The 12,706-nt window shown below is 40.5% G+C and overlaps 1 protein-coding gene across 3 annotated transcripts; it reads left to right on the plus strand.

Moving 5' to 3' along the window:
* Positions 1–885: 885 nt before the first annotated feature.
* On the plus strand, positions 886–11,409 carry dbnlb (drebrin-like b). Of its 3 annotated transcripts, XM_050051403.1 has the most exons (15): positions 888–1,048; positions 3,283–3,338; positions 3,564–3,676; positions 3,765–3,839; positions 4,188–4,337; positions 6,165–6,242; positions 6,730–6,881; positions 6,998–7,052; positions 7,255–7,326; positions 7,605–7,728; positions 8,054–8,170; positions 8,519–8,593; positions 8,816–8,874; positions 8,957–9,044; positions 10,076–11,409. In XM_050051403.1, exons 1-15 carry the CDS (start codon positions 966–968, stop codon positions 10,210–10,212), a joined length of 1,434 nt encoding a protein of 477 aa, XP_049907360.1. In that variant the 5' UTR covers positions 888–965; the 3' UTR covers positions 10,213–11,409. The 3 variants fall into 3 exon arrangements, with proteins under 3 accessions (XP_049907361.1, XP_049907360.1, XP_049907362.1); XM_050051404.1 differs by lacking the exon at positions 7,255–7,326 and having other exon boundaries at positions 886–1,048; XM_050051405.1 differs by lacking the exon at positions 8,054–8,170 and having other exon boundaries at positions 889–1,048.
* Positions 11,410–12,706: the final 1,297 nt, after the last annotated feature.

A 12,706-nucleotide genomic window follows, 5' to 3' on the forward strand; every position in this document is an offset into this window, starting at 1 on the left:
GGGGAACACCACTTAAATTAAGAATTGCAATATGATATTTCCATGACCTCGGAGCAACTCTCAAAGTCAGAAACTAGAGAAGTAAGTCTTAAACTTGATGGTATCATGGGGTAAAAAGTATAGAGCTGCTTCATAGTGAATGGGAGACTAATTTTAATAATTAATACCCAAATAAACTTGATTTTATTGTGGTGTCAGTTCTGAAACAGAAAATGTACCCATATACTCAGAACATTACCCTGAACATCTTTCCTAATTCATTGTCTTTGGAGCAGCTCCAGGCTTTATACCCTATGATATCACAAATTTGATTTTTAGCACTCTAGTTTTTAGTTTTGGGAGAAAATTGTATACATTTAATAATATTTTGGACTATTTTTGGCCATAGGAATAACATCAGTTTTGAAAATGGGCATAGTTTTTTCTTTAAAGGAGGAAGAAGTGCAGCTAAATAACTAGAAATATTGTTTTAAATAAGCAGAGCAAGTTGTGGAAATAGTGTAAATGTGCTGTAGATAATTTTGTTTTCAAAGTTTGGTCAAAAAGTAATGCAAAAGTTGCTCTTTGCAGGTAAAGCAACTGTATACCTGTGAACACTGCTCTCTAGGGTGCGTTTGATTCAAAAACCTCTCATGCGAGGTTTGCGGTGCAGACAATACAATCTTTGTGCAACGCCATCATTCGTTTTATCTCACTTTGATAAAATGATAATTCAATGCTTCTTAATAATTATTTACAAGTCGGATTGCAGAGATTCACAGCCGAGGTTAGAATAATAGAAAATCGCAAACTAGCTCCGCGCTTTCGGGGTGTCACGCTACTTCACATGCAGCGTACCCTGACTGAGATGTAGCTACCAGCTAACCCAGCTTCCACCACAGCTGAAAGTCAGCATCATCGCCACTCCTCCCAGTAGGAAGGGCGCATCCCGGATAGCTAGCTGGCTAGCTGTACTCAGCATAACGATGGCAGTTAACCTCAGCAAAAATGGCCCTGCATTAACAGCCGCGTTTAAAGAAGTGGTAGATGAAAAGTCCAATACCAACTGGTAAGGAGCAGCATTTATTAAAGCAGTATTAGCCCTATGTAGGAGGCGCTATGTTAGCTTCACTGTTGGCTAGCATTGAGCCAGTCGTCAAGTAAGTTAATGGTAACCCAACGTTAGATAAACTTAACCCGGGACCTAATGTCACTTTGTTAACCACGGCAGACCTTCTACTTATTTAACTTCATGATAACATGAGCTAAAGTCAGTTTTGCTTGAACGGCAATTTAGCTTTCTCACATGTATTGCCTGTCTGAGGTGTAATATCGTAAATGCTGAGCTAACTGAATAGCTAGTAACATAGTTAATTAGCTAGATACACCGAAAACCAACAGGCTAAGCAGTTAGCGTTAATGTCTAGGCTTTACGTGTATTTTATTTAAATCTTTTGGCGAGATAGTCTGCCATGAACTTTAATGAATAGGTTTACAGAATGGCTGCCTCACCCACTTCCTGGTAAGATATCAGAAGTTAGCCTAAATATGGTCAATATGTGAAAGTCAAATCCAGGAACTTCCTCTTTGCGTTACCTAACGTCACAGGAGTATCCGTGCTTGTCTGGAGATTAAAATGAAACCTGTTGATGACAGCTGCAGTGTTTAATGACGACCTGATTTAATTAATCCCAAGGAGCAATTGCCCAGGGAGTCCTGCTGGCCCCATATTCAATCTGGAAATGTGTCTCTTGTGAATGTCAGCCCTTCAGCCACTGCCTTGTGACACCACAACTTGCTGTAACTGTGTTTTGTTTCTTTTTTCTAAAATGATGATGACAGAAAAAAGTAGGTGCAGAATAAAGAAGCGGTCAGTCATCGGCTAGTTTCAGTGTGAGCAAGTTCCCCTTACCTAGCTCTGAAAGTATGCACTGAATCCCCTGCACTGATCAGAAGCAAATGCCTTTATAGGCCCCTGAGCCTCACAGTGTTTTCCAGTACTTTCATTTTTGCAAACATTAACATATACTGGTCTGCAATTAACATTCTTATTAATTACAATTACAATGTATTGCATGGATAGATGACAATAAAACAAGAAGATCTCACAAATTAAGTGTCTGTGTCAGAGCAGGCCAAATGATGTATAGGCTGTGTAGTATTGATGTGAGGCAAAATTATAACAGCATCTATGATTTTTTTTTATTATTATTATATGGAACCTAAAGGCGTTAGATATGGTTTGCAATCATAATTAAGTCTTCTCTGTGTTCCAGTAAATTAGAGCTACAACTAACGGTTATTTCCGTTATTGATTAATCTGTAGATTATCTCAATTTAATGGAATAGTTGTTTTGACTACAATATAATCAAAATGCCCATCATGATTCCACAGAGCCCAAGGCGATGTCTTTTAATGTCCAACCAATGGTCCAAAACCCAAAGATATTCAGTTTATGATCATTTACAACAAAGAAAATCATTAAATCCACACACGAGAAGCTGGAGCGAGCAGATGATTGGCATTTTTGCTTAAAATTGACTCCATTGATCATTTCAGCGCTACACTGAATTACAGCTCTAGCCTTGTCTCATCTACTAATAGGCAGCAATGACTACTAAGTACAGTTATATAACAATGTAGGCCTTATAAAGGCCATAAAATATTTTATAGACTTACTTAAACAACTTACCACCTAACATACCTAAACCTGACACAATTAAAGCCACTCTGCTAAGTGCATGTCAGCATAATCTTTTGATTGATATAATTATCTAGTTTTTTTTTATTATTTAGGGCCTATAAAAAAATAAAGTGCCTGTATATATAACAGGAAAAGGCTATTTGGCCTACCCAGACATAAAGAGGACAGACTGTTTGTCCACAAGAGCACACAGGCAAAGACTTGACAGAGAAAAGATGGGAAATGTGCCAGCATTAACCAGGGATTTAGTTTGTGTAGGGCTGCTAATCCTTAGTTATTTTTATTGGGCATTTAGTATCAAGAAAAAGTCAGTTAAATCTTTACTGCTGCAGAAGCAGGCAATAAAAGTTCCTGACATAGCTGATTTAAAATGGGATTATAGCTGTAGCACTGTTTTATTTACACTACATTACTTCTGTAAAATGTATCCTGTTGGAATAGGGCTGAAGGCTGAAAGTTGCTTAAAATCGTTGCACATAACATGCATTGTTTTGTTGAGTGTGAAATGCTGCACATCACCCTCTGGAACAAACTCTTTTCTGTCTGTGTGATCAGTTTAGCTGGCATTTTTACATCCTTAATCCCATGTTTTCCACAGGGCCTTGTTCACCTACGAGGGAAACAGTAATGATATCCGCCTGGCAGAAAAAGGAGGTGAGTAACTCAGTGGATATTATCACGTTTTTATGATCTCAACACGATAATATCAAATGTGTGCAGGAATTTCATTGTCAGCATACAGCTGCAGTACTGAAATATCAGCACAAAAGGAGTGCTTGCCTCTGCTTTCTCACCCCATCATTTGTAACAGAAAAAATGTCCACGGTTACACAACCGACCACAGTAACCATTTGAAATTCCACAATGTTTATGTGTCAGATGGAGGACTGGAGGAGTTGGTTGAGGAGTTGAACAGTGGAAAAGTGATGTACGCTTTCTGTCGGGTCCAGGATCCAAACTCTGGCCTGCCTAAATATGTCCTCATCAACTGGGTTTGTGCCGCACTTTACTGTCGTACATTTGTTTGTCCTCTTTGAAGTGGCCGTCCTTGAACTTATCGTGTGATCCTTTGTGTTTCAGACTGGAGAAGGAGTGAAGGACGCCAGGAAAGGAATATGTGCAAATCATGTCAGCTCCATGGCCAATTTTCTCAAGGTAACACTGCACTTATTTTTGAGTGTAGTTTAAATATGTATTTGAATGTCTACTTCAGTTTGTATATGTTTACAGAGGAGCTTATTTGTGTGCTAAATTGCATGTTATTGTTGGCTCTGAGCAGGACTTAAAATAAAAACCAAAGAAAACACTACACAGTATGCTGCAGGCATGGTTGGAATAATGCAACAGCTTTCATGGATCGGTGTCTGTGTCATTCATGTTAAACCAGCAAACAGCGCATGTAAACAGATTACAGGTGGTGCTCACAGGAACCAAGATACCAACTGTAGGTGTTTCCCTGTTTGTGTGAGCATTAAAATTAACTTTTATTCAATGCTATTTCAGGGGGCCCATGTCACAATAAACGCCAGAGCAGAGGAGGACGTGGAACCCGAGGTGATCATGCAAAAGGTGGCCAAAGCCTCAGGAGCCAACTACAGCTTCCACAAAGAAGCTTCCAGCCGCTTCCAGGACAGCGGTCCTCAGGGTCCCGTGGTATGCAGCGCATGCAATTCCTGCCTTGTGCCCTCCTGTTTGCTTATGTTTCATGCTAGAAAGATAAGCAGAGGGCTAGATCTTAACTAGGCTCCTTAATCTCAAAACATGGATACATTTGTTTGCACATGTTTGTTTTTTCTTTTCTCTTTGTCATGGCCTTTGATTTACACTCAGCCAGCTCTACCACTGAAAAATATTTCTCCCAAAAAAAAAACCTCCAGAGGACCTATAAGAAAGGCATGAACACACTAAATTTAGTCTGTTATACTCTCTTCATGAGAGAAAGCAGTCACTGACCAGGTTTACATGCACACTAATATTCCACTATGATTCTGAACATGACAACTTTCTAAATGTAATGTAGGTGATGCAAACAGTATATTCCATTTGGATTTTTCAGAATCAGGCTGTTTTCTGAATGAAGCATTTTCCGATTAAGACAGTATTAGTGAGGCTTAAGGAGCATTTATTAGACATGTATACAGCGCACTCAGAACATGCATCTCAATTGAGGTTTTAACCACAGTTTGCAATACATGGCCTCTTACCTGTTTACGGTCAGGTCTATGCATTGTCATAGAGCCATTGTACACAGACCTACTAACCTACAGTTTGCAAGGCTGGGGTAGAGATACATGACCAAAAGAAAACCTACTTTTAAACCTCATGAAATACTTGAATATTAACAAATTTTAGAGTATGCACAAGTATCGCAACACCAACCTCTTCAAGTAAGTGGCTGAAAGACTGAAAAAGGGAGGCTATGTTCACAGGGCTGACTAAGTCTGCCACCTGTGGGAAAAAAAGGAGAAAAATCCTGTTATGATGCAAAGAAGCCAAATTGCAGAAGTGGCTTCAAATGTTCCAATTTTCCATATTTTGACATGATAAACGACATGTTTGAGCACATTAATCTGAGTGTGCATGGCTGCATGTCAACAGGAGTATTAGTGCAATATTCATTTTTATTAGCCATGTCAACAGTTGAGTAGAAACATTGGGGTTTTTTTTTTTTGGAATAAGGCCAAAAACTGAATATCTTGTGCATGTAAAGGCAGTTATTAGCCTTGTTTCCACCAAACACTTTCGGTAGCGTTTCCACCTCAAACATACTCTTAAATGTGGGCGGGAGTGTTGTCACTCACTGCTCGTCCAGCACACACTGTACTTCCCCATTACTGGTGATACAGATGGAAGTCTGCATCTCGTTTATCATCCACAGAACGAGGCTGCACGCTGACATTTTCAGAACAAAATAGCTCAAAAATAAAACGGGCTGCAGTGAGAGTCTCTCTCGATGAGATATTTAAAAATAGCGGGTTTGTGGATTTAGTCCTTCTCAGGCAAGCTCGGGGGTTTAGTGTTGCTCTGCAACAGGTTTTTTTTTTGTATGAACAGTAGTTACAGCTTCAAAACCAGCCACAACTCAGCCCTGACCAGTGTGACCGTCCACTGTTGACCAGTTAATGGACTGCAGTGTTCACAGCTCCACCTTTTAGTACCAGATCTGTGTGCTAGGTACCCCAACAGTGGGGGGACCAAAAATGGGGACGATGTGGAAATGTTCCATTTGTACCATCCGCAACTTTTCGCAGCGGAAGCAGAAAAAAAAGTGTACCGGACTGAACTGTACCGTACTGTACTGCTCGGTGGAAACGGGGGTATTGGTTCATATCTGATAGTCGTTAAAAGAAACAACTCGCACTAAATAAATCAGGCACATCATGTGTTGGTGTGACATTAGTTATAGAGGGAAGATAAACATTCTAATAATAATAATTATATTTATAATGTAAAATATTGATTGCCTTCTTCTTCATGTAGGGCTCAGTGTACCAGAAGACCAACGCCATGTCTGAAATCAGAAAGACCAACAAAGACAACTTCTGGGCTCAGGCAGAGGTAGGCTCCTGAACTTGGATTCAGCTTCTGCAAACTTCAACTTCACCTCTGAGAGACGGTGTCATGAGCACGTTAAGCATCTCTTTAAAATGACTCCCTGAGAAATTTGTTGTTTTTATATAGGATGTTTATGAATCATCAACTCATTGAAATTGGAAGAACTCTGAAATATTGTACAAGTTTGCAGTTTTGAAACATTTGACACACATTTCCATTCCTCTTAAAAGCCTATATGAAAATACAAGGCAGGCAGTTTTTACCCATCACCAATGTTAACCGAAGTCAGCGAAAGCTTTGTTGTAACTTTGTCCTTTGTGTGCAGTTTTGGCTCCTCACCATACCTGTCACAGATACACCCACATAATGCTGCTCTCTGCTGTGCAGTTTTTTTTTAAACAAACTATTGTGAAATCAAGCTTTTTTTTTTCACCAGAGTAATATTTGCAAAGTACCAAACCCATCACTGACCTGTCTGTTTGGCTTTTAGAAAGAAGAGGAGAAACGCCGCCAGGAGGAGCGACGCAAGGCGGACGAGGAGCGCCAAAAGTTGGAGAAAGAGAGGAAAGACAGAGAGGCCAAGGAGGCAATGCAGAGGGACAAAAGGGACAAAGAGAGGGCCACTCAGATCGACCAACAAAAGTAGGTAGCAGATGAAGGAAATGCACACTGGTTAAGACTGGTTTGAAGCTGCACCTATTTAAGGGTTCAAATTACATTTCCTGTTCTTGTCTTCTAAATGGTCATTTGTTGAATAGGAAGTACCAGCAGCAGCAGGAAGCTGAGAGTAAAGAACAGGAGAGACAACGCTTGGTGAGTGACAAGATTGTAATCGGAGTAAAACCTGTGAGGTAACCTGACGGAGGTGTGCGGAACAGATGCTGAAATGACTACTTTCATATTGAGTTTCAACAATTATGTTGATAGTGTAATAAGCTTTGGTAGTGCATACATCCTGATTAGTCAGGAAGGTAGCAACTGTCAGCAGTGCCATCATTGATATCAACATTATCAGGAGGAGCAGGAGGAGAACCAGGCAGCCCAGAAGAAAGCAGTCAGGAGAGGTGAATCTATGGAAAAGGCCAATGTGAGTTCCCCTTCCCTGAAAGTGCTCTCCTCTGGCCAAACTTTCTTTTTTCTTGCCTATCTCAAAACAAGCTTTTGTGTCTTTCTAACAGAATATTTAGAGCTCGATGTAACACATCAGTCTTCCAGCTTTTACTGCGTGATGTCTCCTCTCTCTAATGGAAGTCAGACATCTGTCTCCTCTGTAGTTTTTCTTTAGCAACATCTCCCACTGCATTATTAATAAACCGTGGCTGACTAATGCTTATTGTACATATTATTCATTCTCTTTTTTTCTAGGAGGCAGCTTCTCTCATCTCTCAGCGTGCTGTGAACCCCAGAGAGATGTTCAAGCAGAGAGAGAGGGGAATAACTCCCAGTGACTCAGACGTCCCCTCAGCTGCCCCTGCCAGCCCCCAGCCAGGTATCACCCCTGCACACACCGTGACCTCTTCATATAAATGCGTTTGCTTTAAATGTCACAGCCCCTCCTGCATTACTGCAAAGCTCTTTTATCCTCTCTCAGTTAGCGGTAGGTGATTTCTAGAGGAGGTTGCCTCCCGACGCTGTCTTTATCAGAGCTTTAACTTTCCATCAGACTGCCCAGGTGTCTCATAGTCATACTTAACGCTGTGTCTCCATCATGGTGTCTTCTCTTCTTCTGCTCAACCGGTCTGCACTTTGTTTTCTCTCTTGCCCATTTTGTTTGTTCGGCATGTTTTGGGGGTTCCATGTGTCTCTCTGCTCAGGGCGTCTGCAAAGCCCTTTTCTGTCTAAGCCAGTGTATGAAAGTGAGCGAGCCAGCTCACCTCAGCGCCAAGCTTCTCCTGTGCCAGCAGGCTCCGCCTCTCCTGTCCGTGCCACAGGTGTGAGCTCACACACACACACATATGCACACATACATGTACATACACAGAGAATGCACCCATGATATATCAGGTGATGGTGTCATTCTTAACTAAAAGCTTCATGCTTCATCTCTCATTGTTTCTATGTGTGATCATCTTCATATTCCTCATAATCATCATGAGCCATGCTTCCATTCAATGTTCTTTTTGTTTCCTAAGAAACTTCCAGATTATGGTTTTGTTACTCCTCATGTGAAATGTGCCAGCAGTCCCTTTGTGTCTGGTGGTGGTTTCGAGCCTGTGTGGACTTGTGAACGTGTTCCCCTGTGTACATGCATGTCTGTGCTTGTGTTTTTGGGTGATAAGAGCCTGATGTGGATGATGGACAGTCCAGGTGTGAGTATGATGAGCAGGAGGCGGCCCCCCAGGAGCAGTGTGAAGGTGGGGCTCATTTCACACAACATCAGCCTCAGTGTTAGGCATAAGCTTTCCGACCCTCCCATCTGCTTCTTATAAAAATTCTTTTGTAATTTGCTCTAAGTACACATTATCCCCTTTGGCCAAACTGAGCTGTCAGGATCAGCTGCTGCAGCTGCTGCCACCTGCTGGTCGGTGCACAGCACAGCTCTGACACATCATGCTGATGGTAAACTGTCTTTTCAGAGGAAGCACCAGCTGCTAACTCCTACGTCCAAGAGGCAGCTGTTGAAGAGCCCGCTCAGGTGATTGTTTACTTAACTTTAGCAGGAAATGCTGTGACTGTTTTCCACCACCATGTAAGTTAATCATGAAAAATAATTACAGGTGGAGGAGACTAACTCCTATGAGGTGACTCCTGAGGAGACATCAGACAGAGGCATCTGTGCCAGAGCCTTATATGACTACCAGGCTGGTGAGTTTTGTTTTCTTAATCACTGCACCTTTATAATGTAATCAATTGACTGCTCATGTGTTGACTCAAAAAACATATCTAGTGTTCTGTTACCTTTTAAGTAGTTGCTTGTTTTTTACAGAGAAAAAATGATAGTCTAATTAACTTTTTGCTTACAGGGAAACTGGTATTTTTCAGCCTGATCCCTTTTTCCAGTGTTTTTGTGTCTAAGTGACAAATGGGAGCAACAGTTTTTGAAACTGGTCCATTTTTGGGTGAGCCTGCTGTAGCCTGCAGTCACAAAACAGGCTGCAATGTAATCACTTGAGGCGTGTGTGTGCGGTCAGTGTGCGTCCACTTTAAGTGTTTGTTTTTGCCACTGACAGGCTCAAATCATTTTTAAAAGTGTCTGACTCCATTTAAATAAATAGTAATTTTATCATTATAAAACACCTCTTTCAAAGTCAAAAGAAACGTATTAAAACTCTCAAAAAAAATCTTTCCACTTTTCCAACTATCCCCAGCTCTGGTTTGGTTGCAATAAACCCTTAACTCACCCAGTTAGATGTCAAAATACGCTGGATTTATACACACTAAAATTACTCTTTATTTAAATGGAGTCTGGTGGCTGTGGCGGTAGCGATTCAGGGCTGTTTCTGGTAAAACAAAAAGGATCTTACTCTTTGACCTAAGAGTCTTTGTAGGGCTCCTCTCCATAATGTTGTCAAACACTTATAACAATCCGAGCCTGTCAGTGGCAAACACAAGCCCTGTTAGTGGACATACATTAAGGTTGCACATGCCCTGAGTAAGGATTACATTACAGCCAGTTTTGCAGCTGCCAGCTGCAGTCCTCTCACTCAATACTGGGCCAGTTTTAGAAATTGTTGTCTCCATTATTCACTTAGACACAAAAACATGGGAATGTATGGTTCGGGTTGAAATATACCAAAATCACCCTTCTAAAGAGAGAAGAAAGTTTGAAAATTATTTGAAACTCTTTCCTACAGAAACTTTGCTGATGTTCATAAAACTCTGCTTCTCTCCTCCAGCTGATGACACCGAGATCTCATTCGATCCTGACGACATCATCACCGGGATCGAGATGATAGATGAGGGCTGGTGGCGAGGCTACGGCCCAGACGGCCATTTTGGAATGTTCCCGGCCAATTACGTGGAGCTTGTCTAGCCCAGCCCCCCCTCCCCCCCGCCCCCCTCTCCACCCCCAGATTATCACACTGGCAGCCCCAGAGGACATCTGCAGTAAAACAACACACGGCACAGTCCGTCCTCGCACACACGTGAGCTGATCAGGCTGAAGCGGAGCAAACGATCCTCCACATCATGGACCAATGAAGGGATGGTAATCGTGGGCCAGAAGCTTTTGAAATCTCTTTTATTTTCAAGAAAGCAATTCCATTAAATTGTTGATGTTGTGCGCAACTGATGGCATAGTTTAGGGATTTGTGAAGACCCACAGCCCGACCAAATTCCCTCCCACCCCCCCACCCCAAAAAACCATCTCTTTTCCTATAAATGTGATGCAGTACAATATATCAGCCTTTGAGTCTTAAATTCAGTTGTGAGCATTAATAGCACTTCTAGTTGACATTCCTTACAAAGTGACTTCAGTTCTATTTCAGGTATAATTTTGTTGTTACTTGTAGCAAATGCTCCTGTACATTTCAGGAAAAAAAGAAAGAAAAGAAATCAAAGATGGCGGTACCAGCTACAGTATAATCTTTTGCCTTGTTTTTGCCTTTCTTTACCGGCAGACTGAACTTTACTTTTTGTGATTGATCCTGTGTGAATTTCAAACCATGTTTTTAGTACTGATCTCACTGTGGTTGAAGTGAATATTTAAAAAGAAAAAATTCAGATGTTTGCTGTGCTCTGGGTGGATTTCAGCGGGGAATGCGTAAAACAGTTCAGTTCCCTTTAACTGTGAGCATATAATGGTCGCTTTCATTTCACATCCTCCGTCATCTGAACCAGATTATTGCAACATATTTCACTTTTCAGGGACAAGCTGAAAACGAGAAAACATAGGTCTGCATCATTTTTTTTCATGCTTGGATCTCGCTGGTTTGAGGTTGACTTTGAGTGCTTAACAGATCTCTAATATGTGCTGTGTATGGTGCCATAATGACGGGAAGTGGATGCAGCAACATTTTAATAGAAAATCTTCAAATTCACTGTTTGTTTGTTTTTTTATCATGGAACAAAACTTTTGCTCTTTTAAGCTTTGAGGTCAGTGGATAAAAGGAAAAATGAATCGATAATGAATAGTAAAGGGCATCATATATCCATTGCATTATTCATGTTTGTTTTTCCAGAGTCTATTGTAATGCACAGACATTCTTCATAATAAAATAAATAAAAGCAAGCCGTGTTGTCGTGTCTTCTCAGATAGGGTAAGCGTATCACAGGCTGCATAGATTTTTAGAAAAGCTTGAAATAACATAGAACACCCTCAGGGATTTTCAGATGTGTAACAGGAACTCAGACGTATACACAGACTTAGTATGTGCTCTATGATCAGTTTCCTGGAATGAGGCAACAGCTGGGGAATTCACCTCTAATGCATAGGTTTCATTTTCACACGAAAATATCTGATTTTACTTCTCCCACATCCTTCAGTTTAATCTGTGTTCGCGTGAACGACAAAAGATGTGTCCTACAAATTAAAAAAATATTAAATGATAATATAAAAGCTGCATGAAATATATTTGCAATATGTATATCTTTAAAATCAGTCTACCTCTATTATATAACCTTAATTGTTTGGCCAGCTTCACATTGGTAATCTGAGATATTGTATTTAATTTGGACATAAATTGCAAAGTTGAATATTGTGTATATCACACTATTCTGCTAAATATTGCTCAATAAGAAATTTAGAACTTCCAGGCCTTTAGTAGTGTTTTATTGAAGTCCTGCAATAAAATGCATCTTGATAACAGTTATAAAAGTCCATTTTAATGCTCTTGTTCCATTAAATAATTCCCAAATATTCAGTTTCAGCCTGAATCAAAATTTGTCTTAAAATGTAATTTAATATTAGTGTCTCACTAAATGAGTCAACCTGTTATCTGGACTTAGTTTCAGGACAATTTCCACCCACACCCACACCATGTAGAAAAAAATATGAACATATTAACTCTCATCATTAAAGCCTAACACCTCTGCTTTTAACGACTGCAGACATACCTCTGTAAGTTTTATCCCTGAAACAACAGGGTGCATCTATAAATCTATTTATTCTGGAAAACCTCGTTCAGCTAATGACAGTTTCTCACCATGACTGGTCTCTTATGTGCCAGTTAAACATCTGCAGATTGTTCCCAGGATAGTGACTCACTTCAGACAGGAAATCTTTCGTGTTGGATTCACAATATTTTCTCCACACGTTGTCATTTACATTGTGCTCACCTCACCTCAACCTCATATGTTTATGTCAGTGAAAGTCTGAAATGAATAGCTGGGGATTTTCTCAATCTTTCAGCCGATGTTTTTTGTTGTGAGCTGCAGGAGATAGAGAAGGCCTCGAGACATCTGCAAAACAAATTGTCAGAATTAAATGGAATTAAAATACATTTCCTATCAAGGCTTGTGTATGACATAAACTAAGTATGTTATTGTAGAGGATTAAATATCACCACGCACCTCATCTCTGCAAGTTA

This window comes from Epinephelus moara, chromosome 8, assembly GCF_006386435.1.
Source record: "Epinephelus moara isolate mb chromosome 8, YSFRI_EMoa_1.0, whole genome shotgun sequence".
Taxonomy (NCBI): domain Eukaryota; kingdom Metazoa; phylum Chordata; class Actinopteri; order Perciformes; family Serranidae; genus Epinephelus; species Epinephelus moara.

Excerpts from the sequence above, each read along its gene's own strand:
- dbnlb (XM_050051403.1), top strand. The coding sequence starts at position 966 with ATGGCAGTTAACCTCAGCAAAAATGGCCCTGCATTAACAGCCGCGTTT. Across the intron at positions 3,339-3,563 it reads CCGCCTGGCAGAAAAAGGAG|ATGGAGGACTGGAGGAGTTG; the intron begins GTGAGTAACTCA and ends TTTATGTGTCAG. Across the intron at positions 3,677-3,764 it reads AATATGTCCTCATCAACTGG|ACTGGAGAAGGAGTGAAGGA; the intron begins GTTTGTGCCGCA and ends TTTGTGTTTCAG.